Genomic DNA, 27,185 nt, shown 5'->3' with positions numbered 1-27,185 from the left:
TCTGAACATAGGAAGGAAAGGGAAGCTGAAACAAGTCTGCATCACAACACTGTGAACTCAGATAAAAGTGCCTGGTCAGCTCCGCAGAGATGACAAACATCCAAATATCTGTCACTTGGTGTCTACTTGTCATCGCCTTCCAGAGGGGCTGTCTTCACCGCTGTCACTGTGTCCATCTGCAGATTTTCACACCACGCCATTTATCCCTGAGCAGGTGTTCCTTACTGCACCCACAGCACATGACAAGTGAGAATAATTGGGAGAAAGTTGGATAAGGCATTGTTTTTGCCTCCTTAACTCTTTAGAAAAAATGTATACGCAGTTGTGACGTCTCATCATTGATTTAGATGATTGAGGTCAATTTAAATCAAGGCTGATGATTCCAGTGGATTGTGTTAATTAGGAGAATGGAAAGAAAAGGAAAAGCACTGCACTGTTGGCTCATAATAACGGCTCCCGGCGAGACTTGTCACCTTGCTCTGTGGCCCTAACAGGCATTTTCTTCGACACCATAATGTCAGCCTGCCATAGGACAGAGGAGAGAGATGAATTTAAAATCCTTGCAGTGTGTGCAGAGGAAGTTGGCAGGTGTTGATGGCTGTTCACTCAGCTTGAGAAAACCAACAAAAAAGTATTCAACTTTTTTGGTTTTAATCCCCAGAAATATAAAATAAATAACTACATTTTTTTAATTACTTTTTAAAATGTTATCTTTTTCAGATATCAATCCTGATCAAAATATGTACTGTGCATGTACTGTATGTCAGTATTTTTCTTTTTAAACTTAGTGTCCAGCTTAGCAGATGGATCACCAAGAGTAACAGCTTGTTAAAATGCATTTAGCTGAGGTCCAGGGCTGCCTGTGATTGGCCAACTGCAGCAGGTCATTAAATTGCAGTATGGTAGACCTGCTTTTGTTGAGAAAAACGTTGCTGCCTTTAGTGATTACTGTGTAGTCAACAACCTTAACAGAAAGAGATGTAAGTACAGACAGCAAAAAAGTACATAAAAAAAGACTAAGAACCAATGTATTCTCTAATACTCCTGGTTCTAGTAAGGTAGTTGTTACCTAACAACCCTCTGCAGTGTATCAAAACATCCATCAGCACAGAGATACTGGGTCAGTTTCGCTAAAAACTTCGGGATGAAGACAATGATCCCATATCTCTTTAGGGTGCTCTGTTTAAGTATCAGGCTCCCTTGTGTTTTGATAAGATATGGCTGGAAGCAGACAGGCCTTTGAGGACTGTCTGAGAAAAACAATAATTCAGTAAATATCCTTTTTTTCTGCAGAAATCCACATTTTCACAGTTATCCCTCGTGATAATTTGAATATGTTTTCTTTTTGGTTTATAGCAACAACAACAAAAAATGTCTAAGTGTGAGATAGGACAGCACTATCCTGTGTGTCGTGGCCAATTAGTATTTATGGGAGCCCGTTTTAGTCAAGAATATGGATCGGATTGTTTTTGTTCTGTAACTAAGAATGAATATATTTCTTTTTCTTGCCATGATTTTTCTGTCAAAGACACACTTTCAGATCTCCTAATAATTCATATTGCATCTCTTGGGGTAGATCTCACCCCACCAGTTTACTGAAAAGGATACTCGGCTTGCAGGCAAACAGAGGCTTGATTCTGTAACAGAAATACAGCAACTGTATCTTCTCCCTTTGTTTTCCTCTTAGCTGCCCCACACCCACTAAACCCCTCCATCTACCAGGCATTGTTCAAAATGAAAATGGGGCATGAGAGCAGATACAGTAGTGTGGAATTAAATTTTTAAAATAACGTGAAATCAACCATAGTCCTCAATTATCAAAAAAATCTAGGACAAGGTTAATTCCTCTGAGGTTTAAGTAAAGTGTAGTCCTTGTCATAATATAACACCTCTTGTTCCAGATCTTTTAATATATTCCCCTTCTGAGATGAACTTGCTTCAGTGTGGGAATAGGAAATACCGTTTTGAGCTATGTGAACATTGAAAGACAGAGAAGTCAGCAGACATGAATAAGTGAGAGGGCACTGAGAGACTTGTTTTGTCTGACGTTGAAATCAAATAGAAACTGGGGTGGATAAAGCAAAGAAATGGCACAATAATACACAGGGCTGATGGGGAATAATGTTGGAGAAGAAAAAAGTCATCCATGAAATTGCTTGTTGCATCCTTTAAAGCCTCTTGATTGATGGTGGCAATTTTGAAGCTTGGCAGTTTCCCAGTTCTGTGGATGTATACTGTAAGAAACAAGTACTCTAGGGTTCTCTTAAAGGAAAAAGGGGCCCTCAAACACTTTAACCCAGTTAAATAACCGCTGTTGGCAATATACATTTATGGGTCCATTTTGGTGTTTGGAAATGTATTTCCTGTTGATAACTGGCCACGCATTACATTTTGCCAGTAAAGCTGTGGACAACATGTCCAATTTAAGCATTTTTCAGTTTGAGACTAGATACTGTTGGCTTCAAAGTAAGAGGTAAGTTTAGAATTGGATATTACTTTCAGCTTACAAGTTAACATTCACCATATGTTTCTCTTGTGCCTGTGAAAATTGCTGTAACTGCATTTCTAGGTTATCCTCATCACTATGGCAACTAGCTTAATAACCTCCAACTCTATTACCAATTTCTTTCTCTGTTGCAACTTTAGATTGCGGTTTACAGACTCTATATCACTTTTACAGGCTATTTCGGATATACTTTCCTAAAAACAAGAGGCTCGAAGATTAATTAATGTAACAGGCAGGAATTTCTAGCTCTATGTAAAATACCTTTAATGTATCAGTAAATGGTGGCATCCAAGATTGTTGGAAGACATCCACTGCTCTAAATCCAACATCACGATAGTCTTTTTTTGAAGTGCCTATAGTGGAACATAGATCTACAGTATGGGGGCTGTGGTGTTGCTTCACAGGTCACGGTCTTCATCACTTCAGGTTATTTTTATTGTACAGACCCTCGATTCAAAGAAACATTTTATTCCTCTGCAAAAATAGAATTGGCTATATTATTGGCATAGGCAGAAATAAAGTGTAAGAGGAACATATTGAATGCGTGACTTGGTAAAAATGGTACATGCGTATGAGTAGAGTGACTCAAAGTGGTGTGCAGTGTGTTTTTTTAAGTCGTCTGGGAAGCTGTGCTGTAATGTGGTGAATCATCCTCAAACCCTTTTTTGACTTCTGAACCCACTAGTGATTCCCATGTTCCCTCTTCACTGAACAACACTGGAGGCAGGGAAGACAGATTGATCTCCTTACATTATCCCTATAAACAAATGTTCCTGCATATAGTTCAAAGCAGTTGATCTGCAACTTTTATAATACATTCTTTAAGTTTTGGAGACCTTTTGTCACAGCCTGTCATCAAAGTAAAAATGTTTTCCTTGTTGAAAAGTAGGTACAGTATGGTGTCAGCCTTAAGGATTTTTTCTGTTTAGCTGACAGTGACTTATTATCACATAATAAACTTCTGCAGCTGTAACGCAGGGCATCGGTGGCACACACCGGCTAAGCAGTGGAAGCTCGACCGGAGAGGCCAGCGATCACAGTAAGCGCTCTACAGATATTGAGTGTCATCAATATCTTGTCTTGTAAAATGTCCAGTGTAATCAGTAATACCGGTATTGTCACTAGTTTATTAAACGGTTGGAAAATGTCTTCACCGTGGCATCGCTACTTTAAAGCTTTTGATGACTGAATTAATGAATTACCATAGGAAAGACAGAGCTGAAGAATAAATAATTGGAGTTAGAGTTGCAAAAGGCCTCTCTAAAAAATGACCAACTATTGTGCAAAGCTTTTCTTCACACTTGCTTAAGAAATGATCATGGACATATTTTTATGTGGATGATTATGGATAAAAATGCACAGCAGATTTTGGAGCCATAACAGCATTGCTATATGTGCTGGGTGGCCATGTAGTGTACAGTATCTGTGCACGACAGAGCTGCATTTTATCCTGATGACTTTCTTGCTTGTGGTAGAAACATTACTAGTGCTGCACTATTGATCATTGTTGTATTGTCCTTTCCCATATGAATTCCCAAAGTAAACATGTTGCAAAGAGCAGTAATTTTCATTTCTCTCATGCAATAGTTTTAATGGATCCTCAAACAACAAAAAAACATGAACAAATGTAGAATAAAGCTTGTACTGAGCAATAAACAAAATACAGTATGTCTGCATACAGTATGCAATGGGCCTGGAATGTCTTAATAGCAAAAGCCCTCCAGCTGCCCTAAACCTGATGAAAGCAAGGTATAAAGAAGGAAACTGTGAAGCAGCTGCAGGAGGTACACAGAGGTGTTTGAGTTAGCCCTGAGTGCTAACAGGTTGATGCATAAGGATTTAAATCCTTGGCATTTGATTGTGATGCACTACTATAGAGATTTAGCCCTTTATAAATTGCTCTACCTGGTTCAACATATTGCGAGAAGGCAAAGTTGCAAACTTGATCCACAATCTAATGAAAAAGTTGTCCGCTACAACCATTAATAACCAAAATGATAGCAGAAAACAATACCTCGAATATTTTTCTAGGCCTCTACATCCCTGTATTTGTGACACTTCTCTTATGAGCTACAGTACAGAAATGAAACAGAGCTTTCCAACAATAATCTTTATTTATATACGTATATATATATATATATATATATATAGACTTCTGTTTATTAGAGAGAGACCACAGATGTGAAATTGATTTCAGATTTAAAGTTTCTTATTTGCAAGTAAAGAGGAAATTTGTCATGAAGCATTATTTTTCACTCACTTCATCGAAATCTTTTACAATATTTTTTATTAAATTAGTTGTCATTGCCTACAACGTAAGCAGTGACCACGCATTGTTGTTTTCAAACCAAAACTGAATGAGTTTGTTTGTTGTTTTTTAACTCCGTACAACTAAATTGCATGAACCGTGAACATCCACTGTCATAACACCAACAGATCTTCATGTTGTAATGATGCAAAGCTAATGTGTCTCTTATGCAACCTCGTCACTTCATACTGTGAGTCCATTTATTTTAGTCCACCACGATGACTGACGCGTCATACGGAAAGACTAGAGCTTTGCTGGTTGCATCAGTTCCAGCTGGGTTTTATATCTGAAACTGAGCCAATAGTGGTGCTATGAGAAAACTGAGAACCGTTTTGAGAGTTTAAATTTTTTATGTCAGTTTATAGTCAGAATGAATGTCTACTCTCCAAGAAAATAGTTATGGCTGTACCCTGTTACTCTCTATTGTGCTCATATTTACAAAGCTGTGAGCTCAAATACATAGAAAAATCATGTATGCCAGTCGAGATGACACATTTTCTGTTTTTTTTAATTCATTGTTATATCAGTCACCCATATAATTACACAATTATAAATCAAAAACACAATGCAGAATTATGGAAATGTGACATAATTTAGCTGTGTTAAGATTGTTTCTGCATTACTGGGGTAAAATGTGTGTGACACCTTTTTACGAGATTAGCAAACCTGTCACATAATTACACGAGGAGCACATACAGTGACAAAAAACAGATCTCAGTGGGACAAAAAGGGATTGCATGTTTATGAGAAACGATCTCATACCATGAAACCTGGCTCAGTGAAAACCTTCAAAATACTAACACCTTTTCTAAAGCTCTCTGTGTTAGATTTTGAGACTGCAGAACATCTGCATGACGCTGTCATTTCAACAACATTTCACTTAAATCTAGAGTATAAATTCTGCTTCATATTGACATGTAGGACTTAGTCATCTGTTTGTTTTCTTAAACTAGAGCTAATCTAAGTAGACACAACAAAATGTTTTTCATGATGTGTATCCTTGTCATGGTGAGTCATTCTGAGGAGTAAGGGTCAGTCATAGCATATGTCCCCTGCCTTCAGGCATAGCCTATGTCCCCACTGCTGAGCTTTTTCCATTTCTTACTAAGGTGATTGCACTATCCCTCTTCTCCCCAAATGCACATGTGCTTATATTTGATCTTATTTAGCCAGAAAGCTGTGCTGTGTGAAACGCACAGATGAAGTGAGCTGGTCTCTGACTGTGCTCATTGGGGACTCAGGAAGTCCTGGCAGAGAGGACAGAGATGAAGGTCATCTCACCCGATTGCACGCCAGCTGTCACAAGTGGACAGACAGGAGAATCACCTGAAACCTGAATTGATTTCTTTGCGTGAGAGAGAACAAAATTTCAGATATCTGTTGACCTCCCTTGATGGAATGTGTCACAGGTGGGCCAAAGACGGTGCAAGAGAAGAGCATAGACAGACAGCAAATGTCATTTCAGGAAAAGACAGTACAGTCAGTGCCTTTTCAAAAGTGCCACTGTCCAGCTCCCATTATAGGGACTCATGTCTCTTTCAACTAAATGTAAACTTCTGAACTCCAGTACTCTTGTACCACTAATGAGTAGAAAATTGTATTTGTGTTGCAATCATTCCCCCAGTGTAAAAACACGTGGTGGTTATGTATGTGTTCTTGCTACATCTTACAAAGAAGGTGCTGCTGCATTATTCGTAAGCATAATATTTTTTATATTTTTTCCCTTATTACAATAGAAGTGTGTCTCCTGTTGTTTCTTTAGCATGCTCCCTCAACCGCTGCTGCGGCTGGCTTGATGATTTATTAACTTGAGGTATTTGATGAAGCACTCCTACAGAAAGCTGCTTCATTGAGTCTCCTAGCAATGGAAACAATTTCAAGCCAACTTCACAGATAATAAGGCACTTTAGCCGGCGGACTTGATTTTAAAATAAGTTAAGCTCCCAGCAAGCACCCTTATACCTCACTACAATGGAAATGCTCTGAAACGATAGCGAAATGAGGGGGGTGGGCAACCTTTATGAAACAACTTCATGTTTTAGAACATATTTTAAAAGTTTTAAAAGTAAAACATGCAGCTCGGAATCCATGGACATAGTTTTACTTACAGTTGCCTCCAAGTGTTCCCTTGCTCGTGTTTCTGGCCCAAAATCTGCCACCATCACCACCCCCCACCTTTTTTCCGGAGGACTATATATTACTGTATGATTGTAAATGTTATGTTCATTTATGATAATAAAGAGGCGTGGTTGACTTCATAGGCTGTGTTATTGCATTATCTGGGTCACACAACAGTGATTTCAATCAGGAGAGACCTAATTTAAGAGTAAAATAAGTTTAATGAACATGGTGCATGATAAGTTGATATGTTAGAGTCCATCGCAATGTTAAATTATAAGGAGTATAGAGACTGGAAATATAGGAACATCCCCCCGATGGAGTCTACACACAGGTGGAGGTGATGAAGGGATAAAGGAAGAGCTTCTGATGATCGAGGAAGCCTGGGTGCTGGGAATGATGAGAATTGGAGGTGAATGGGGTGGAGGAGGGGTGCAGCGTTTTTGTCTGAAATAACAACTGACAGCAGCAGAGAGTAGAACAGATATACAGTTTGAATGCAATAACGCTATAGCTCACAGAGATTGTGGCAAAATCTGGTTGGTTTAACTGAAAGAGTAAACACCCACATTCAGCTGGTGACAATGCAGCTGATGAGGAGATGGGAGTGAGAGAAATGTGAAGCATAGAGTCTTCCTGAATGAACTTAAAGCCTGAGCATATAACCAAAAGATGTATCCTGGAATTCATTTAAAACTGTTATTTGTTTGAGAAAGTAATAAATAAATTTCAAATTTGACTGAAATAGACAATTATATTGTTAATCGCAATTATTTCTGAGATAATTAATTGTACAGCAACATTTGGAATTGTTACAGCTCTAGTGATAGCACCCAAATGTCAGACAGTGCCAAGAAATCATATGTAAAAGTGTACTGTATGAACAAATTGCAACAGATAGAGAAGAATATATCGATGTTATTAAAGATGTTTCCAAAAGCAGAAAATTATATTTTTTAGACTTGTATTTGTCCCTTTTGAGATGAGGTGATATTTTGTGACACAGTATGTGTAAGTACTATAAGGTTGTACTACATGTATATGTAATTTGTATTGTATATGGTAAATGGAGTTTGAGCTTTTATTTTTTACTAATGTATAAGTATGAAATAAAATTAAATAGACAGGCCACATTAGTTTCCCATAGAGACAATATACTGTAGTTTTGTCACAGTATATAACATCATTAAATTGTTCGTGTTATTAGATAGTTAATGTATCATACGGTGCTCTTATGAGGCTGAAATTTCATTTTCTGCAACCCATAGTACACTAGTGCTTGTACAGTATACTGCCTCAAGGTTTAAGAATTCACTACACTCTAAAAATTATGTCAGAGTAATTGCATACACATAATTGCAGGTGTATAGATGGATTATGGCATAATGTACAGTTTTTTTTAACCACATGCTGTAAGGGGGGAAATATTCTTCTAATTATTCCATTACGTCTGTAATTTCATTAACTAAGCTTTGCTAAAAAAGAAGCAGAAGACTGTCAGAAGTAATTAAAAGATAAGGTGAACCGTACAGTCTGCTCGCCCTAGCTACATTAAGACATTTAGCTTCTACAGTGAGAGCGTAATATCCCCTCAACACACCACACACACACACACACACACACACAAAACACACACAAAACACACACTGAAGGGATGACGGAGGTGCTCTCCCACCTGCCAACAGATCCCTCAGACATGTGCACTAGAGGGAGATGTGTTGCAGTCCTGTGGCGTCGGATGGGTGAGATATGAAATGTGACGGGTGCACAATGGTTGTCAACATGAATGACTAGTAAACAAGTAAAACATAACAGCCTACACTGTGGTGTTAATTTTTGTAGATATTGGAGAGGAGGTTCGGCACCATCCTAAATACCACTTCTCACTTCCTTTCTTCTTTTTTGCGTTGTCCTTACGTGGGCTTGGGAAATATGCTTGCTTCAGTGAACCATTCCAAGCGTGGGGATCCTTTTAACTCACTGTTTCTGTTTTGCACTTGGTTTGTTTGAGCCTCTAGCAGATAATCAACAACTTACCATATCCTTTTAACAAAAACATAAACACAAAATGATTTACTTATTAATGGAAACCTAAAACATAAACACAAAATGATTTATTTAGTAATGGATTTATTATTAATGGGACCACTGTTTTATCAGAATTTTACAACCTAAGTTATCATTAAGGGAATTTTGTTGAATGATATGAAGCATTTAACCCATATTTGTTCAGACATGGTTTTGTTGACATGATTGGAAGAAAAAAATGATTAATAATTTCCCAAATCTTGTCTGCAGAGGCTATTTTGCGGATTTAAAGCTAGTAAAACAAGTATCTCTATGGTTGTATAATGAGTGCAGATGGGAAGTTTTAACGAGAAACTGACACCCCGAGTAGTGCGGCAGCTCCTCCACCCTCCAGCTGCAAGGATGAGAAGCATAAAAAAGAGCAGATTAGAGGAGAATGGTGGATCAACTTCATCAGTTAATTAAACTCTATTGCAGCTTGATGAGCAATTAATCAAGGCAGCGTGCAGAGTGTCAGGCAGGGCTGAGTTCTTTGGGTGTGGTATGTGTGCACCGTACAGTATGTTCCCAGGAGGGCAGCCCTGTGGGGAGCAGCACTTACCAAGTGAGCAGCCCTAAAATTGTACAGGGTGTAATGGGCTGGGTTTATGTAAGCATCTATCAATCACTCTGTGACATAAGCCTGCACCCTATTAGAGCTCCAGGATTAGGCTCCTCTCAGTGCTGAACTAACCAAGAAACTACTTGTCTAAGTAGATCGAATTTCAGGAAATGCTAAAATGTATTGGATTATTATTTAGAAACAAATAGTTAATAGTTAACAAAGTAAATCACATTAATCTGGGAGAAACATGGTCTCAAAGCATGACAAAAATGTATTTTTTTTTATTTTCTCAACCTGAAGATTTAGCTCTTATCTTTCATCTGATATCTGACTCCGTAAATCTGATGGTTTGAGTTTTGTCCTTGGTATGTCCCCCCTTTCATCTACCTCTTCATCTCTTTCAAGACTGTGAAAGTAGAGAAGTGAGAAGTAGGGTTTTTTTTTTTTTTGCTATGGAAATTTGAGTTGGCAGTTTGTGACTAAATGCAGTAAATTTATTAAAGAGACCATGGGGAACATTAAAAGTCAATTGAAGGAGGCTATTAAAAGCAGGATTTTAATTGGGTTAGTCCCTCCACTAAACCTTTTTTTCTGTCTCTTCTGTCTTTTTTTCCAAGAGCAATGGCACTTAAAAGTTCTGAATTAATGTGTTCAGTGTGTGGTAGTCCTTGAAAGAAAGTTCCCTATTGGAATATCAGATTCTAGTCTCATGTTATATTCACTGTATATACAAGGAATTTGTATGAAATCTGCCACGGTGTGAGGTCTGATGATGGCAGATGCTCATGGTGTCTCGTGCTGCATTCAGTCCTGCTGATGAGCTGCTGTCTCTGTGGATCTTTCTGAAGGGTTTCAAGAGGGGCAACTCTCTTAAAATGACAAAGATTGCAGCCAACACAAGGTTTTACTACAACCCCAGTGTCTACAGATCATCTTCTCCCCTATTCAGTTCTAAAAATCTGACGTGAGCTGCACTCTGTAGCCATCTGCTTTTCAGTTTTTGTTGATCAGTCCCTCCAGAAAAACATGATTATGCGATTGCATAATTCAATGCATAATCAGCCAAAGTCCGCATATTTATGCGGGGGCCACATTTTTTCAAATATGCCGCACTTTCGCCGCATAAATTGTCGATTTCCGCGCAAAATATGCAGGGCTTGCATGATTTCATAATTCCCGCATTTTCGTTGCAAAAAAGTCACAAATATCTTAGCAGAAAGTTGAAAACTGTAGCGTTTACTTCACACAAGAGTAGCCATTTTCCCCTGTTGCCATGGGAACGTTATGAAGTGACGTAATTACGCAACGTGAACATCATCGAAAAGCAGGGTGTTGGGGGAATCACTTTTTTTTAAGTTCCGGCAATTTCATCGCATAAAATTGTATAAATATCCCGCATATTCCATCGCATTTTTTAAGAAAATGTGCCGCATAGTCAAGGATTTTTGCCCGCAACAATCACAAAATAACTGCATTTTTCTGGAAGGACTGGTTGATTGGTGTTAATGCCTGCAAGGAGTCAGTCAGTTGTGTTAGTACTGTAGCTTTAATGCATCAGATTATATAATCTGTTGAAATAACATTACAAAGCATACAATTGTCCTAGTTTTGGTAACGTGGTGTGACACATTACAAATGGTTTTAATTGCACTTTAGCTTCTGTCTCTTGGGGCATGCTCGACTCATTCTGCACTTTAAGGGAACTGGGCTCTCTGTGTGTGTGTGTGTGTGGGGGAGAGATTTGAAAAGAGTCTGTGTGTGCATATGGAAGAGTCAGAGAGAGATGGAGATGTAGTGTAGTATTGGCTGTGCTGACTGGATAATGACATGCAGAGTGCTGCGATGCTATAGTAGGTTGAGCCTCCAACCAGATGCTCCTTTCACTGCAGCTCATAAGCAGGGAGAGAGGCTGCACCACCATTTGCACTCATCTTAGCTGCATTAAGCAGTAGGATTCAGAGACTTCGATCATTTACTGTTAAAGAAGCTTATTAGAGTAGATTACCACAGCATGTGGATCTGAGGAGACTGAGGCTAAGCTGGGTTCAACCTTCCTTTATAACATTCTCTTACAGTAATGTCCATGCTTATGTTTTTATGCTCTCAGTGTAATGATGTCCGTATTCACTGTAGTTTATTGATTCAGTCTCACACAAACTGCTCATATTCAGTAATATCCTCTTTGCAAGCGTTGAGGCTACTTTAGGGTATTTAAATTGATGATGAGGGTGTGTCTACAGTATTTTGAATGGGAGGCACGTGTGAGTGAGTGAGTGAGTGAGTGAGTGAGTGAGTGAGTGAGTGAGTGAGTGAGTGAGTGAGTGAGTGAGTGGAGTGAGTGAGTGAGTGAGTGAGTGAGTGAGTGAGTGAGTGAGTGAGTGAGTGAGTGAGTGAGTGAGTGAGTGAGTGAGTGAGTGAGTGAGTGAGTGAGTGAGTGAGTGAGTGAGTGAGTGAGTGAGTGAGTGAGTGAATGAGTGAGTGATGATTGGCTGAAGTCCAAAAAAGATTGCGCTTTTAAAGAACCAGATGGCATGGCAGCATCACACATAAGGCCAGAACAGGTACATAGCACTGGATCGCAAGGGGATACTCTTACCCACTAATTATATAATTTATTGAACTGTCATGAAAACAATTAAGGACAAAATGCACAGTATGCCTTTTTGTGCTGTTAAAATGTTTAAGTTTTTAAAAAGAGCAATGGCATATTTAACAGCAACACTTATGGTCAGTATGGCTGTCATTCTATACACACACACACACATACACATATATAGTAGGGCCAGGACTCGATTAAAAAAATTAATCTAATCAATTACAGGCTTTGTAATTAATTAATCGAAATTAATCACATTTTAATTGCATAAATATTTGACCTGAGAACAGTGAGAAGTAATTTTTTTCACATGGATTTTTAGTATACCATTGAATAATGACTGAATACATAAGCTTAAGCAACACAATATTGTTTATTTTTGTTCAACCAAGTCCAGCAGACCAGTGTAATTTTTGCCATTAAGTGTAGCAATAGCATATTTAGAAATATAGTACATTTCAGAAATTCAGGTAGCCTATAGGTAGGTAGATCTTCTGTAAACTATGTTTTTTTAAGTAAAACACAATACTTTCAAGTACATTCAGACTTAGTTAACCTGGTCCTTAAACCAGTCATCTGGTGGAGTGTAGGTTGGGTGTGGGTCCTTGTACTCGGAGTCGGGCTAGCTGCTAAATGTTTTGCGTTGAGGTGATACTTGAGGCTCAATGTGCTGCGGTGATATGCGAATTCCTTGTTGCATAGCTTGCACACAACCATGCTCTAATCGACGCTTCCATCCGTTCGTTTTTTATAACAAAATTTCCCATCCACGGGGCCAACCAAAGCGGTCTCGTCAGCTTCTTCGTTCATGTTCACTGTGGTTTGTTGTTGTCTGAAGCATTGACATATATAAAATGTCTGAAGTCATGAACGCTAGTTGGTGCTCCAGTATAATCGGTCCGCCGAAACTCATCCATTGAGAAACGTCCCGCGGTGCAAAAATAAGTGTGATTAAAATGCGTAAAAAATGTTTAACGTGTTATTTTTTGTGTAATTAATTAACGCATTAAAGTCTGTAATTAATTAATCTTAATTAATGCGTTAAAGTCCCGGCTCTACTATATAGTAATCTATGTAATGGTCATCCTAGCAGGTCTTATGTGCACTTGGAATAATAGCTCACATTGCAAAAAAAAAAAGTGATAATCATTCCTCAAGGAGAGCATATACTACTATATATGATACTCTAGGGGTTGAGTATATACCATAGGGCCACATCAACGCCACGCAGAGAAAAACTAATGACGTAATGTACAATTTCTTCATGTTTTCTTTTTTCATCATTAGTCTTTTAAAGAGTAAAAAAGTGTGCACAATTGAAAGGCTTTTCTGATTAAACTTAAATTAAAACTTATAATTGTTAATTGTTTCAAAACACTGATTGCGGTATGTTCATAATCTGTTGGATGTTAGTGCCAACCCTGGTCCTCCTCTGGACCCTTCCCTTGTTTAAAATGGGCTCCAGGCCAAAACGCAATAACCATATGGCTCCTTTCTTAAAGCTGGCTGCCAACGATGAAAAGTGCAGTCTAGCTAATGCAGAATAAATGCTGTATACTTGTATAATTCAATCATGGTTATTCCTTTTAAGTCATCTATGCAGTTAAATTGTAATACATCACCATTGTCCTTTATCCTCTGATTTGAGTGACTTGTCTTCCCAGAATTATTGTACATTGAAATATATATTTTATCATTAACCCAAGCAAAACAAGGTTTTTTTGTTTCAAAAATAGATGTTTTCTCTCTATATAATAAATAGATATTATGAATGGGTATATGGACCTAGGGACTGTATGACGCTGCAGTAAGGACTGAGCCTTAGTACATGGGGCGCATGCTCAACCAGGTGAGCTACCAGGGCCCCCTATACTTTTTTTTTTTTAACTAAGCGCTGCCACTTGATATGACACATTACCATTTCTTAACACATTTTACTTCACACCTTTATTAAGATGCAGAATAAAGTGAAGATGGTACCTGCTAGTGACTAAAGACGTGAAATAACGTTCAATCACTAAAGAGACACCTCTATTGTCCCCAAAAAACTTAGAAAGCCCTCCCTTCAGCTACCCCTTATCAACACTGGGCATTTCATAACCGTAATGTTTAATGTCACTAAAAGCTTTTTTTTCTGTGTTCTTCTCTTTTCAGGAAAAAGGAAACATTGCTGTTGTATTTAATGTTGGAACCGATGACATTAATATTGAGGAGACATCAAAGTTTGTAAATGACGGAAAGTACCATATAGTGAAGTTTACGAGGAGTGGGGGTAATGCCACTCTGCAGGTGGATGACCTGCCAGTCATTGAGCGCTACCCCACAGGTGAGTCACCCACTTTGCCTTTAATTAAATCTGATATTGCTAAAAGGCGCTAAATTGACCAAGAGATTATCAAGCCCACTAGTCTTGCCTTATGACAGCCTTATATGTTAGGATGTTTTCATGTTGACTTGGCATGTGCTTTAATTGCTTTTTTATTTTTCTGTTTCCAGCAGTTGTTACGAATAATACAAGTGTTGTTGAGTTTTTTTCTCATCTCTGATGTTTATCACTAAACATTAATTAATACTGTTAAGCAACCCAGGTCCATGTAAATGGGTTGCCCTTAACCACTCCCATAGTCCAAATATAAACTGTATAAAAGGGCAACCACTCACCCTGTCTACATGTCTGCATTATATTCCCCATATACATAAATAATCCACCTACAGTGTGCTCACAGTCAGGTCAAATCAATAGACAAATTACCACTTTTACTGTGGCAAGTAATTGTGTGCCAGTTCGATATTTATGTCTCTGCCAATACAGAAGATTGAGTGAATTAAGGTGACGGGGTAGACCAACCTGTAATAACACAGTCAAACCAAATGAATACCTGAATTAATCTGTTGCTTACTCAGAATTAGATACCAGATGATCAGCTACATTTAACCATGACAATGCACTTTTACATTATTTTCACAGCATACACCACAATTACTCATTTATATTAATTTTCTTTGTCATTAGTGTTACTACTAATAATAATCATTTTCATTTGTGTAGCACTTTCCATAAACACAGTTAACATGACTATGGAAGATGAATTTCCTTATTACTGGCCTGTGTAATCAGTATTTAGTAATTGCAAAAGTATAATATATGTCATAGGTTCCACATTATATGGCTGGAATACTTGTACTGGCACTTTCTTTTATAGTGTAGTGGTAGTTTCTAACGTCCATTGATTCAACTTTGTCTCTGGAAAATGCAAGCTCTGTGTCGTATTTGTCGGTGAAAATATGAAGCAATCTACTGTTGGAAATGAAAAAACAACAACTCAGCAACACTGGTATGATTCTGTAGAATTTCAAGATGTTAGCAGTATGATGGCTCTAAAGAATAATTTAAATAACACTGCTTGTGTTGTTGAAATGGTTAACTTTTTAACTGCTTAAAGGCTTTGACAAAACCTATAGAGTATTAAAGGAGTGTGACTATTGTATGACTGTACGGTAATGCTTTTATCAACACACCAAAATTACTGCACAAACATGTGTAGCATTTACTCCACAAGAGTAAAAACTGCAGCTCTAAATCAAAAACATCTGTTAGATTGTGAGCATGATATGACTGGGCAGAAGGACAAACGGAAGACAAATCCAACCTGTCTCTCCCCTTTTGCATAATGTTTGGTGACCTTTTTAGCTATGACCAGTGCATTCATCCAAATGAAAGAGGTTTTTATGACTGGGACGCAATCCTCGCTACTTGCCTCAGGTGGAAAAGGAAGCTAATGGCTTTTGACATGTTGTGGACATGGCAGAATGCACAGCAGGGTTAAATGCCTGGATGCTACAATCTCAATCTTCAAACAGTCCCCAAGACGCCTATGATACATACAGATGGGTGGTTCCTTAACTGGATGAAGTTGGTTAAAACAACTGTTTTTAATACACAAAGGTGCAACACTAAAGATGAAGGATATAGGTGTCACTTATTGAAGGTTTTAATACTGCAGAGGGAAACACAGAGGAGCTTCAGCTCAATATAAAATTAGCCACTTGATAAAACACTATCACTCAGCTCAATTACATACAGTAGCTCGGAAAGTTAATAATGTATTTGACTATTTCATGCTCTTGACAATGAAAAACAGAGCACAGTATATTTAATATTGGTTAAGTTGTCGTCAGGGAACAAAACTCCTCTTATGTATACTGTAGGGGAGAAGTGACCAATCTCATCCCCACCGATCATGCATCAGCGACAATGCCAAGTCCAGCAACCTTATTAGGCTCGTTGCAGACTAATTACACCCAATCACAATAACTGCACAGTTCCTCCCTTCACCCCCAGCACACAAAGCCATTATTCTCTCAGCTCGCCTGTAGTTTGATTAATATCCATGTATGCCTCTAACGCACTCATAATAGCAGCCCTCAGCCACTCTTAGGCCACTCACAGAACAACAGTGATTATAATAAGAGTAGACAGCAAAGATAAAAATGATGGCGCGAGAGTGAGAATGACAGAGAGTAGGGGATTATATGGGAGGGAGCGATCATTCTCAAAGCAAGGAAATAATTGCTTCACCAGGGCCTATATTTCTGCCCTCGTAATCTCATTAAAAAGTCTCGTACTGCATACTTATGGGCCATTAAAAGTCTTTAGCACAATTATTAGTATCTAAAAATGCAAAACACGCAGACACGTACTAGCCTTCTATTTGTTGTAGTTTGGTTCTCTTTCCTTTTATTCTTGCCCCGCTTTCATTCTGCAGCGCATACAAAAGGCTGGGCAGCAGCAAAAAATCAGCCCCTTCTCCCGAGTCTTGTCCATGGAAGTAATACCATCACAATGGCGCTGCCAGGCCTGCAGGGTACGACGCAGTATCCTATCGGATCCTAACACTCGCTGCACACAAAGATAATGGACAAGTCTCTGGCCTTATTCTTTTACTATAATCAGAGCGTGGTGCACTTACAGAGCTCTCCCTCCACTCCCCTCAGCTCTCAGTTCCCTCTTTTTCTGTCCTTTTTACCTCGATCTGTCCACCCCTGCCCCCTCTGTGGATCTCAACCTCTGTCCTGTTTTTCCACCTTGTGGTGTGGAGTCTGATTTGTGGGATATGAGAGGAGGAGGGTTAGCTTTATCCATCAAAGCTCCGTCCTATCTGCTCTGGTTTCCTCTCTGTTCTATCCATGAGCCTATTCAGCCCATTGTGCAAGCAGTCATTACTGAGCATGCCTAAAAATTGGTGCAATGTCTGCTACAGCCAGAGTAGAAAAAAGGGAGCAGAATAATACAAAATATTAGTGAGATTTGTGTAGGTTCCTCCTTTTTTAATTCTCCTGGCTTCATGAACAGAAGAAGAATTTGCATATTTGTTCATTTAATGTGGCGAGTGTCCAAGGGCTTGTAATGATATAAAGCTCCCACCTTATCTGACCACTTTATTAATAAAAAGAAAACAAGTGAGTGAGGGCAAAGCGGGTCAGTTGGGACAGCTCAGCTGAATCGCTGCTGCCTGGCGGAGGAGATAAGCCAGGCTGTCCCATACCAAACCAAATCACCACTGAGCAGCAGTCACAGGCTTCGCTCACAGGCAGGATGAATGGGCTCTGCTGCTGCATCGAAGCCCAGGGGATAGCATTGTTTAACACTCCGGTGTCCCATAGTGGGGATCAATACACGATCAGACCTTGATTATATCCACACTTAATTAACCTCAGTATAAATAGATAGACTTGGTGTGCCACGGGGTGCAGAGCCGAAAGAATAAAGCGCTTACGGTCTTTGAAAATGGAGCATGTTTTTGCACAAAAGTTAAGGATTTTGGCACAGCGGTGGTGAGGATAAATGTGTGTGTGTGTGTGTGTGTGTGTGTGTGTGTGTGTGTGTGTGTGCCTGCCCATCTGACACTGTCTTTTAGTACTTTCCTTGCCCTCTTCATCAACACATTGAAATGAGTGTTGCTCTTCTTCAGTCTAAACGTATGTGTCCTCATCGTCCTCCCAACAGCTGTAAGCTAACTGTTCTCCAGAGCCCGGTTTGATGCTGACCTCTCCTGAGATTAAGTGTCTCAGTAGCAGAAAACGGAGAGGTGACATAACTAACACCCCATGACTGACAAATGGAGGTGACAGGAATTAATGAAGCCCATGAATGCTCCATGACAACAGCAATTCATGGATTATTCATTAATTTAACACATTCAAAATATAAGGAAGTACAGCTGTGTGTGTGCGCTTGCTTGCTTGTTTATTATTTGTTTGTGTGTAATACTTCCGTCATGCACGGTGCTTATAAGAATTAGGTGGTGCAGAGCTCCTTGCATAAGGTAAAATACAGTGTGCGTTCAACAGCAGGCAGTATGGTAGACGTTACATAAGCTGGAAGCAACTGGAGGCTGGTGTGCTTCGCATCCACCTACCTGGAGGAAGCTTAGTGATTTTTGTAGCTACAGAATAAATTTTATATTTTGTTCAGTAATTCTTAGTTGCGTATGACTTCTAAGAATTCTAAGCAACCATAAAAAAATGTTTTAAGGAATATGTCTGGTGATGTTCAATAATGTTGTTTTTGTTAACAAATCCCATGAAATTACCAAAAACAGCAATGCATTGTTCCTGCAAGTATTACCTTTGTATCTGTCTGGTATAATTTACACCTCTGGGCCACAGAGCTCCATTCATGTGTTGTGTCCAAAAACACAACACAATCTATGAGCTACACCGTTGCACTGGGTGACATGTTCTTAAACTCACCAGAGTGTCTATAGTTTGTCTATTTTGTTACTATTGTGTTGTATGGTCTTGAATTTTGTAGTTACTGTGTCATCTTTTCTTTATTTTTTGTGTGGGTGGGTGGTGACGGGGGGTTTGGATATGTTCATGTTGCAAATTGTATGTTTTGTATGTTAAAATAAATACAAAATTGTTAATCACAAAAAAAAACTCACCAGAGCACCAAACTAAAAATAGTCTCCAACAAATGTACTATTTTCTCATGATTGAGTGACATTTACTAAAAACTACAGTGGCCAGCTTTTTGAGGAAATCATTAAGCCTTTTCTACAATTGTAACCCGTTCTTAAAGATTTACGTCTTGGGACTCAGCCTGGATAGAGTGGACTAACATTGTTTTTGGTCTTTTCATGGGATTTGTTGACAATTTCAAAGATATAGAATGTTGCCAATCTTGTCCATCATGATTCAGGGTAAGCATGAATACACTTACATGTAAACTTGTGACCAATTTATGTTGAAGATGACATTTCTGCACATGGACGTCACCTTCAACATAAATTGGTTGCACTCTGTTTAGCAAGAAGATGCTCCATGATTAACGGGGGGAAAAGGTATAGAAATATGGTATACTAAGTATATGTCCTGAATGTGCAGTATCACATCAGATAACTGGACATTGTTTTCGAAATGTGGCTCACTAAATTGCATTCAGAGAATGACATCAAATAACATACACAGTGTTCCTGGGTGGTTTTGTTGTAATGCAGAATTTCTGAACTGTCTGTCAATGTTGAGGAAGAAGTGTTCCACTAAATCTCCTTCACAAGCCTTTGTGTTCCAACTGGGCACAATCCGCTGCAGCCAAATTCCATGAGCTGTATAGAAAAGCTTTAAACCCTTTTCTGGTAGCTGATCCTCTACAGTAATTCAAGCTGATGCGATTAAAAAATGTCTTTTTATGCGTCTTCTTACCTCTAAGACCTTTCATCAGACCAACTATGCATCTGTTACAAGGTTACCTCCTTTCCTTCATTTCTCTGTGACTCTTTCCCCTCCGAAGCTATTCTCCACTGAGTCATTGTTAGTTACCGGATCTTTTATCTGCAAGAACTGAATTAATATAGTTGATGGGACAAACATTGTCAATCTGCCGAAGAATGGTGCTGACTGAATTCAATCTCTGCAGACAATACCAGGGGAAAAGCACTCCGAGACAGTGCCACTTTACTGAAAGTCTTCTGTTCTGGAGAGGTTATTGGCCTTGACAAAGGGTGATGCAGAGTTTGCCCTCATTAATGCTGAAGTGCCCCGCCAATCTTGGAGTGAAGTTTTTCTGTAGCTGCTCTTTCTGTATCCTGACACTTTTTTTTGGCTTATTCTCTGAATACTTTTGGGAAACTACTTTTCCTCTGACTTCGATGTCATCAATGTGCAATATTTAGACAGTCAAATTCATGACTTTTCCTTCTGTATGACTTATAGCTTTTGTCAAAGCCATTTTATTTAAGATGTTACAGTGTATGTACCTACTTTGACATTGTCTTCTGACTTTTCTCTGACCAGATGCTCTGAATGTATACTGTGTTAATTGTTGTATTGCAATTAGCTTATTATTTCTTGTCAATTAGGCTATTTATAAATGGGGTGGGCATTTGTAATATGTTTACGTTAAATTGTCCTTTAAACCATAAAAGGTTGATTCAACAATACATTTAAATGATGTTATTTTTGAAAATGTATATAACTAGTTTAAAAGCCAGTTAAAAAGATATAGAGGGGAAAGACTAATGGCATGGAAAAGATTTGGGTAAAGATGTTGCAATGGAAATGTATACATTTGTAATATGGGTTGGTTGATAACATAGCTCTATTAACCTAGATGAAACGTTTGCGTGCTAGTCCACTTATTTTCAATTAATATAGGCCTAATTTGTTGGCTAAAATAAAATAAAAGGAGTGAAATGAGTTGTTCAAATAATGTTTTTAGTAAATATTGTTTTTTTAAATATACAAAACTTTTTAAATTATAAAAACGTTGTGCAGTTGTATAGCTCCAGCATTAAGTATGAACATTTAACCTTTGACCTTACAGATTGTAACCACTGAAATGTCTCTTTAAACTTTAAAGGCAACAATGATAACGAACGCCTGGCGATTGCTAGACAGCGAATCCCATACCGACTTGGTCGAGTAGTTGACGAATGGCTACTCGACAAAGGTAAAATCACTGATTAAAATTTTAAATAAAATAATTTGATCATAACCAAGTTGTAGCACTATTTTGTAAATAATAAACCTAAAAAATAAATGTTCAGTAAAACTTTAAAAACTAAATGATTTGAAGAGTTAAATTTAGTCTGTAGTGTTTCATACTTTTCATAATAATGTATTTATTTTATAGATGTCAGCTGTTTTAATACGTGTTTATTGTCAACTTAAGGTTAAAGGGACTGTAAATATGAATTTAAATACACGTACTGAAGTAATATCAGCATTGTTAAAATGTCTATAAATTACTGTAAACATCTAAATGATAAATTTAAAAGTTCTTGTTTAATCATTCATTAGTTGCTAAGTGTTATTTGAAACACTTTTGAAACATGTACAGTACAGTACTTGGTGTCATTTGATCTGTTGTGATTAAACTGCTAGCTGATAAATAGAGTGCAATATGAATTGGCATCAGAATTCTGAGTCCCTTTAACAGACATTGTAAATATGTATAGGGCATTAGACCAAGGAACTGTAATATAAAACAAACTGAGTGCATGCTTTGTTTTTTATAGTTCAATAACAAATTCATATTTTTTACTTAAAATGTGAAATAAGCCCTATCATTTTTTATGTTTCTTTTTGTTTTTTTGTTTTCTGTTTTGCGTTATGAAAGTGCTGTCATAAAATGTTTTTGGGTTTTCCATGTGCCCAACCATATCCGTTCTAAGTATTATTTTCCTTGGTTGCTTTTGCTAAAAGGATGAATAGTTTCAAATTTCCTGAAGTGTGTCCTGCATCCTGTGAGATTGCACACAAGAAAAGTCCAATTCTCACAGCCTCTAACCATTTTAGGTATCTTTTTTTCATGCTTGCTTTATACCAAGTTTGTAACTCCTACAATTTGACAGAAGAATCCAGAATAGCATAAACAAAGTCTAATGAAATATGTTTTTAGCTTCTGTTAGACAAATGTTTTATATATTTGTCTTATTGCCCAAGCAATTTCCTGCAAATTGTCCTTTTATGTTACTTTCAATATAATGCTATCTTTGTGTAGTTAACTCTATTGCATTCTCATAACATTACTACTTATGATTAATCTTGTTTCTTGTTATTTTAGATTAGACTGCCCTTTTAGCAAAGCTGCATTGATTCACTAAATCCTTTTTTTATTTGACTTTTTTTTTTTTCATAGGCATCTCATCATTTTTACTGCAATAAATTACCAGGGTTTGCCTCTACAACCTGTAATTTATTGGTCTCATTAGCCACTGGGCAAATAATCTGTGTCTCTGTCTTTTTTTTTCCTGTTCAGTAAAAGTGGCTGAGTCCACAGACCAACATTCTTGTATATATGTAACATTGTTTTCCCACAGGGCGGCAGCTTACAATCTTCAACAGCCAAACCACTATACAGATTGGGGGCTGGGAGCGAGACCGGAGTCGATCCTTTCAGGGACAGCTTTCGGGCCTCTACTATAATGGCTTGAAGGTGTTCAACATGGCTGCGGAGGGGGATCCCAACATTAGGATCCAGGGCAGCGTGCGGCTTGTGGGGGAGTCGCCCTCCTCTATCACACCGCAGTCGAGCACCACAGCCAATCGCTCGGAGACGTCCACGTCTATCATGGAGATCACCACCACCACGGCATCCAGCAGGCGAGTCAAACAGACTACACCACGAGAGCCTCAGCAGGTAAGATCATCTCTAAATTATTCTGTCAACTTAATCCATTTTGAAATATTCACAATGCACAGCATGACGTTAAGCACATCCTGGATTCATATAATACATCTCATAACGTCTCGTCACGTCTTTCCTTTTCCTCAAGTCCTCTGACCTAAAAACTGATAGGAATAAGTGCATTGTTCCACCACTGGGAGTGGGACCACAGGCACACTGTGGAGCGTTTCTCCCTGTGCAATCAGATGTGGCACTGGTGTGTGTGTGTGTGTGTGTGTGTGTGTGTGTGTGTGTGTGTGTGTGTGTGTGTGTTAAAGTGATAATCATCATAGTGGTCTTCCATCATCTTTATCTGCCCTGCATGAGCTGTGCGGCATGTACAGGAGCATATTACTTCTCAAATGTCACCATGTGTGACTAAACAATGCAACACAAAATGTATGTCCTGTCTAGTGAAATGGCGATCAGACCATTCTCACACAGCCGAAAACAGAAGACATTAAAAAACACTATACAAATTAATTATTATGCCATTTAGAAATTATTTGTGTATATAAGAATCAAATTCCTAATCCAAGTGTAACTGTTTCTCAAAAGTTCTCAAAATGTAAATGCTAATTCAAAAAATGTCTTTATTATATCATTGCATCAGGAATTTGCTTGCAACAAACTTCATTACGATCTAGGAATACCTGGGCACTGAACAACAAAGAGCATAGTCAGAATGTAGGAAATGGCTTCATGTGTTCATACAAAGTAAAAATAGAAGCTTCACTGCAACCAAGAAATGTTCAGCCTCTAAAATCCAATCAAAAAATGACCTGACTGAGAACTAAGAAATGTGCTTTAATTGTTATGGAGCCAAAGCTGCTCTGTTATAGCATTCAAAGCTGATTAACACAAAACTTATATGTGTTTAAATAATGGGTATTTTACATTATATGAATATTTCAAGTAAACCCTGATAGAAAGCAAGTAATATATAATTGAAACCATAAAGATACTAAGAGTATACACACAGAGTTAAAATGTGTGTCAGAATTTCAAATATTCAGAGAGTCAGTTGCAGGAAAAGCATACATAGTAGCTTAAATTAAGTAGAATTGTACACTAAAATGACCCTTGAATCGGGGGTTAATCAGCTTTTATAAATATAGTTTCAATTCACTTTGGATTTAACTCATTTTGGATTAATCGGATTGGTTAAAGGAAGATTTTAGCATCTCCAGGAGGGAGTGGGTTTAACTTCATATTGAAAAATATACACAAATAATTCTTTGATGACAGATTGTATAACTTTTTTCTGCCTTTACAGGTTTACTGAGACAACAGTTAAAAAAATGTTGAGTGCCTTCGAAGTGCAGTGCTGTGTTGACCAAACCATTTAATTTGTTTTTCTTTTCTTCTCTTTTCTTTTTTGTTAAATAATATAAAATTGTAAAAAAATTGAAGTGCAAAGGGAAAAAACATAACATGTGACTGGCTATGAAAGCACTACAATAAAGTATAAAAAACATTTAATATTTATGAAAATGAATGAAAGCATAAAAAGCCTTAAACCTTTATGTATCTATGAATTCATGCTTAAGCTTTATGTAGAGCTTTTTTAAAGATCAATTATATTCAAAGCAAAACAAAATCAATCTTTTCTGTCAATTTAGCAGCTTGTTCAACCTTCAGCTCATATTATGAAATGACAAACTCAAGGATAATTTGCACCTAGTTTTTTTTTGTTTTTTTAATGGCTGTCCCCTAACTCCCTCTCTCTCTTTGACCATTATAACAGTTTGTGTAAGGGTCTGCAGATGCTGACAAATAATAGAATCATAAATATTGATCCAGTGGAATGGTTTTCTTTCAGACTCAGCATGGTTCCTGAACCGTGGCAGGAGCATGTAATGCAGGCGAAATATCACACAATAGACTATAATTATATCCCAGCACCATGTGGTGTTATAAATTGCCACCAAGGAACCAAGAGATTGGCAGAAAGGAACAGGCTTGATAAGATGGATGCCTGCCTTTTTCAGGCCTTTTCATCTGGGGAGAAATTAAGTGATATTAATGACCATGACAATTTAGCAATGCAGTGTATTACAGAGATATTTATTAATATACACAACACATTTTCTGCTTTAGATATGATCTGATGTTTGGATATCTGATATTATGCCCTTATGCTTAAATACTTTAATCAATTACAATTTACTTTGTTGCATTCATGTGTACAGCTAGTGGTTTAAATGTTAAGCAGTGTAATATACAGTTCAATTAATTTTTGACCTGTATATTAGATCCTCTTTTTTTGAGAATCTAATATACAGTTCAATTCATTTTTGAACTGTATATAAGATCCTCTTTTTTTGAGAATCTACTTGTGCCTGTTTGGTTTTTTTTAAGTATGTGGTGTATCAGTACGGCTTCAGGCAGATTAGTGGTGCTACTGCGATGATTTTGGCCAAATTAATTTAGAGACGTTGTACTGTGAAGTTATGTGGCAAGCTTACCTTGTAAAGTGGCATTTAAAGGCTTGGAAGAAAAGAGAATAGTGTTAATAACTGTGTTGGCTAGGTAATATCTAATGAATTCATACAGAAAGAAAGGTCATTGGATTAAAAAGTTGCTCTGTGATGTAGGCAGAGAGATGAATGAGGCATGCAAAAACATGAGCATTGGGAGATGTCAATGCGTTCAGTTTGATTCAACGTGATGACCTTCCCATGGAGAGCTCCCGCGGTAGGACATTACTGTCTCAGGACACTACTCTTAGAAAAACATTGTGTCTGGCCTCTGGAAAATGCATTCACTGTCCTTTCCCTTGAATAGGCAGCATTTTAATCATTGTCCAGATGTTCCGTCTCAATACTGATTGCAATACAGTAATTGTTTTTATATCCTGTGAGCTTGACATTACTGAGGCACGTACATTTTTAGTATAACTGGCCCCAGTGGAAAGGGAATGGCTAACATTGACGGCGGCACTATCAGCCTTTAACCATTAAAACTTGGTTAAAGTGGTCCTCCAGAAAATGTTGATCAGGCTGTCTAAGAGCGCAATTGGATCCGAAAATTATAGACAGTCTCAGATAAATCTGAGACCTTTTATAGGCCTGTCTAGCAATGAAAGGTAATGGTCAAGATACTTTGGAGTTAACTCAGCACACATAAATCCAGGCAAATTCACTTGTTGTAAGTGCCTATTGCTTTCAATCAATATTTAAATCACCTATAATCATATTTTTTGGAAATGTTTTGCTCATAGTGACGAACCCACAGACACTGCCTGTTTCAAACAACAATAAGCGACTGTGACTAGCTGGTGAACTATAGTGGAGCATTTGGCAGCTTAAGAGACAGATTTTTCCCTCAGGAGTTAGTGGAGACCAAACGGGAGCTAAAGGGAGATTGAATATTGAACTTACATTCACCAGGCACCCAGAAACACAGAACAGAATGTGTGGATTGGGCATAGTTACAAGAGGAATTCAACCAAATTCTTCACTCAAAAGTGGGCAAAATTTTGTGAATACTTAGCAATGTGAATCTTTAAAAATGTACAGGGTTGTAAAGGACTGTTGGCCTCCATCTCCACACTGTTAGATCACCGTAATTGACAAAAAAACGAGAGATAACTGAACTTTGTCTCTTTAACAGATTGTCAGTAAACTGATGTCCGGAGGATTGCAATGGTGAGAGAATAATGAAACAGAGCTTGATACAATAATCTTCAAAAATTAGCTTGCTTATGAGTACACATAATCCCTAGTCTCTGATATCTGATTACTCTAAATACATGCCTTCAATATAAAAAAACATTTAAAAAAAAAAATTTCAGCAAACACTGCTGTCTCACTGTGCACACATAGTCAAAATACCAGCACAATTAAATATTTCAGTGGAACTGGCTCTGTAGATTTAGGGTATGTCTTCTTGCACTAGCCACTCATCTCCTAGAGGGTGGAGTCAGTCCTAATAATCATTAGTATAATCATTTTGAAGTGTCCTGGGGGGACTCTACCTTCTCAGGTGCACTATGAAAAAGTTCTTTAAATGCTTGACTGGGGTTATAATGCTATTGCATATATTCTACTCAAACCAGTAGGTGTCCACTCATGCTTTATCAACAAAGAGTATTATCATATTAGAGCACACTGGTCTAATCAGGGAAGAAATGCACCATGGGAAAAAGCTGATGAGTCAGAATTGTTATTAATAGTTATTGGAACTCCCCCTTTGCTTATGGGATTGATTCAATTCCAGGATTTACAACCCACTCAAATACAGAGATGGTAAATACTACTTAGACCTAGCCTGATGTGACCTTTCTTTTTATCATATCTTGAGGTTTCCTGACCTGAACCCCACACTTGGTTCGTACATGTCAAATAATCT

General features: G+C 37.9%; 1 protein-coding gene across 8 annotated transcripts in view; it reads left to right on the top strand.

The window, feature by feature from the left end:
• LOC114571718 (neurexin-1a) overlaps positions 1-27,185 on the top strand; it is a 264,301-nt gene that overhangs the window by 204,243 nt on the left and 32,873 nt on the right. For 6 of the 8 annotated variants that reach the window (XM_028602857.1, XM_028602858.1, XM_028602856.1 and 3 more), the window contains 3 exons: positions 14,315-14,486; positions 21,024-21,113; positions 22,486-22,805. In XM_028602857.1, the coding sequence (XP_028458658.1) occupies positions 14,315-14,486; positions 21,024-21,113; positions 22,486-22,805 (582 nt within the window). The remainder of the gene's footprint in view (positions 1-14,314; positions 14,487-21,023; positions 21,114-22,485; positions 22,806-27,185) is intronic. The other 2 variants (XM_028602863.1, XM_028602862.1) reach the window with 1 other exon arrangement.

This window comes from Perca flavescens, chromosome 17 (assembly GCF_004354835.1).
Source record: "Perca flavescens isolate YP-PL-M2 chromosome 17, PFLA_1.0, whole genome shotgun sequence".
NCBI classification, from domain to species: domain Eukaryota; kingdom Metazoa; phylum Chordata; class Actinopteri; order Perciformes; family Percidae; genus Perca; species Perca flavescens.
The sequence above is the reverse complement of the archived record's forward strand: the minus strand, read 5'-3'. Positions and strand labels throughout refer to the sequence as shown.